The sequence below is a fragment of the Gouania willdenowi genome, chromosome 8, assembly GCF_900634775.1.
Source record: "Gouania willdenowi chromosome 8, fGouWil2.1, whole genome shotgun sequence".
NCBI lineage: Eukaryota > Metazoa > Chordata > Actinopteri > Blenniiformes > Gobiesocidae > Gouania > Gouania willdenowi.
In genome coordinates, this window is record NC_041051.1 from 558,831 (window position 1) to 562,892 (window position 4,062).

General features: G+C 37.5%; 1 protein-coding gene across 4 annotated transcripts in view; it reads left to right on the forward strand.

Moving 5' to 3' along the window:
• Positions 1-1,203: 1,203 nt before the first annotated feature.
• Positions 1,204-4,062, forward strand: part of LOC114468322 (NXPE family member 3-like) — a 64,252-nt gene continuing 61,393 nt past the window's right edge. For all 4 annotated transcript variants that reach the window (XM_028455152.1, XM_028455149.1, XM_028455150.1 and 1 more), the window contains exon 1: positions 1,204-1,344. In XM_028455152.1, the coding sequence (XP_028310953.1) occupies positions 1,300-1,344 (45 nt within the window). In that variant the 5' untranslated portion in view covers positions 1,204-1,299. The remainder of the gene's footprint in view (positions 1,345-4,062) is intronic.

The following is a 4,062-nucleotide window of genomic DNA, read 5'->3' on the forward strand; positions in this document are numbered from 1 at the left end:
CTCCCACCCCACCCAGGCCACGGTGCCCTTAGCATTTGTTTATACTGCCTATTGGGTGAGCTGAATCTGGTCGTTAATCATAAACAGCACACACACACACACACACACACACACACACAGGAGGGTGAGTTTTAACGGTTCCTCCATCAGCCAATCAGATTTCAGGAGTGAGAGGAGATCCACGTGGACGCAGGTGGACTTGAAAACAAACTGGGAGCTATGGAGGGACAGGGGGCCAAACAAAGACACGCATGGATCCATATGAACATCAACACATTTCAACCAATAAGTGATGATAATAACATTAGCCCATCCCTCTTACCCTTTGATTATAGGTAAAGGAAGGCAACTGGCGGCCCGGGGACCACAAGCTCTAATATTGTGCGGCCCCTAACATGCACAAACATAGTGGCAAAAATACACAAATTACCCATAACTTTTATTATTATGAGGTGTCATGTTCTGTTTTGGTTTAGCACTTTAGTTCTGAGTCTTTGTTTATTCTGTGTTGTAGTTTAACTCTTGTCTGTGTTTCAGGTTATTCCTGCTTGTGGCTCTACCCTCCAGTGATGTCTGCGTGCTTGGGTGGTGATTGATTAGCTCCCTCGTGTTTCCACCCAGGTGTGGCCCGTTCCCAATCAGGCCTCCACCACTTTTTAGCTGAGTGCTTGGTCACAGTGCATGTGCTGGATCATTGTTGATGTTATGTCTTCCCTCCTCGTGAGCTGCTGTGTTTTGTTCCCTGGTTTTGGTTTCGTTCTGCGTTTTTGGATTAGGTTTTGAGAAATAAACATGGATTGGTTCCGTGAGTGCTATGCTTGCATTCTGCCTCTGCATTTGGGTCCACACCCACACCCAACTGTGACATGAGGGCTTAAAAAATGTATACATTAATGATATCATTGAGAGGTTAACAGATGGAAGATGCTTCATTTTTTTCTAATAAAGAGCTTCAAATATGTGTAATTCAGACAAAAGTGTAGTAGGAAATAATCACTTTTGGTAATTATACACTTGATGATTTTGTACTCATATAGATGTGTGCTGCTAAGTGGAGCAGCACTATGGTGTTTGATCTCCTTGTTGGGCAGGCAGTATAAAACATGAATGTTGTCATTTTCTCATTGCATCGTCAGCTTGGGGACCCGCCCACTTCCCGGTTTCCCATCGTGTATCACTCTCTATTTACCAGAGCAGGTATGATTTCAGCTGCATGTCAGTAGTTATGATAGGTGTGGTGCATCTGCTCACTTGACGCTGCTGTAACAAACTCTGGCTCACTTGACAACTGTCTAAAAGATGGGAGACCAACACCTGAGCTACCAGACCTTCAGCAAAGAAAAGGTCAGAACATTTTTGGTACTTTCTGCAGTGAATGGAACAAAAGGAAGGATTGACTTTGTGGATGCTCCTCACTGAGGATGTTCTGAGTTGTTGTTGTTGTTATTTTCTCCATGTTTCTGTGTTTCCAACACAAACAACAGATGTGCTGTCGTGTCATGAGATATTTCTGGTTTGGAGAGTATGGAGGCTGCTTTTGAATAATTATTTAAGTTTCTTTACTGGTGTTTTACATTCTTGATTTTGTTATATTAACACTATTAACAGGGCCTTTTGCCATACCTGTCAAGTTTTGGATTTGAAAATAAAGGAAATTTTCTGGCACCCACTACGATCCGTCCCACCCCCCCAACCAAGCTCCAGTATCCCTTATATTTTAAGATAGATGTAGAATAAATCTAAAATAGCCACTTATCAACCACTTACTAAATACAATAATGTGATAATAATCTGGTAGGGCGACCTTTATTAATAATGAAATGCTGTGAACATTATTACTAGGGCTGGTGATATGAACCAAAACTCATATCTCAATATTTTTCAAATAAAGTCTGACCAGAAAAACAATTCTGGGTTAAATTTGCTGATGCAAAACGCTACACAGGAACATTTATTAACAAACAGCTGATCAATATGTGCACAATAAACCCATCAAACTGAGCTTTACATGTTGTTCTGAAAAGCAAAAGCAGCGACTCCTAAAACTAGTATTATGATACATAACAAGCAATAATATATATATATATATGAAATATTGTAGTTTTCTATATCACCAAAATAGAAAACTCAATACATCTTAAATCTTGATATATCTCCCAGCCCTAATTCCTAAATTATAAAACAGTCTAAATAAAAATATAAATGTGTTTATAAAGCATATGTGTTTATTTAATAAACTTACAGTTTATATACAAGTCAACACGTTGCATATTTACTGTTAAATTCACATTGTCTTTAAGTTAGACATGAACATTTTATTTTATTATAATTTCTCATACTCACTCATGTGGTTCTCTGATGTTCACTAATGACTTATTAGACACATTTATTACAGACTTTACATTATTTAACACTTTATAAACAGTGTATATTTGTGGAGCTTGTGATTGGATGATTTTTCATGGTGACTTACGTGGTTCCTTCTGCTGTGGTAGACGTTAAAATATCAGTTATTAATCTAACAGAACGTGTAACTGTGTCACATCCTGATGGTCTTTATGAAGATAAACTCTATGTTATATTTTACAACATATTTACACCAGTTCTTAGTTTTTATCACCAGAACGTCTTCATTATCATCTCTGTTCTGAGTTCTTTTCCCTGTTTGTTGCTGATGTCAGCACTAATATCATGAGAACTGTCACTCAGTCCATTTCAGGTGGAGTTCTCACGAGGCTAGTGACAGCGTTCAGTTTAGTAAGGCATCTTTTAATTATTACTACATTAAAATACAGGATATTTACGGGAAAATACTAATACGGGAAGATGGCGGGAAAGAGGGGTAAAATACGGGAGTTTCCGGGCCAAAACGGGATACTTGACAGGAATGGCTTTTGCCCTCGCAGTGGCCATACTACAAGGGAAGGGGCGGAGCCTATGCAAGTGCCACTTTCCCGTCAGTGACCAGGGACTCTTGTCATGTTGTTGGCATGCCCCTGCGCTTTCCGAAAATGTATATTTCATGGTACTCAAAAAGGGGGAAACATTGTTTTTGGGCTGGAATATCATTATTTCTTGATGTACAGTCTCAAAATTTCACATATAATTCAATCGCGCGCTTCTCTAATTTCTGGCTATTTCCGATTATAAAAATGCTATAATTTGACACACCAGCGCCCCCAAGTACACCAAAAATGCATTACAAGATAGGAATTGCCAAAAAATCTTAATTAATTGTAGAATCATGAAAATTGACAAAGAAATAGACCATGACAAGACAAGTAAAAAATATTTTCACTCACGTTGTATTTTAACGCATTTCTCCAAGGGTGTTTCACTGACGTGGTTCAAAATCACTGGAGATCATCTAGAGAAGGTTGACACGGAAAGTGATCCATGGACTTTTGATAACTTTTACGGTGTTTGCAGGGTTGAGGCAAATTATATATATGAATATATTTTTCTTTGTTCTTAACTCTCAAGATTAAACTTTTTAATAAATTAATATTTTAAATTTTTACTGAGTATGTTTCTGCTGAACCCCAGAGACTGACTCACTGAAACCACTAGAGTTTGATTAAACACCTGTTTTTCTGTCTTTTGAGTTTCTACAGAAACTCTTCATTAATTTTGTCCCCAATATAAATTACCAGATGTTCTTTGCACAACAATTACTACTTGAATGGTTTTATATTCAATATTCCTGCACTTGCTTCTCAGCATTATTAACTTCCATAGCCATGATTAAGTTATGAGAGATTTTAAACATTAAAACCTTTTTTTTTTTTTACTTCTTCACATGCTGTCAAAGGTCAACACTACAAGAAGTGCAATCATTTTAAGACAGCGATGCATGTTTTATTATTACAATTAAATAAACTAGTACAGTGACTGTCGGAAGTATGTATTCATAAAGTGGGAGGAGCTTAAGTAGAGTTAATTATGGCCAAATGAGTATGTGTTTGAAGGTTGGATGTACAAAGAGGTGTAAATACTCTGTACTCTGTGTTATAAAGGGTTTATTTGTGGGTGAAAAGTAAAATAGTGTGTGTGATTTACCTG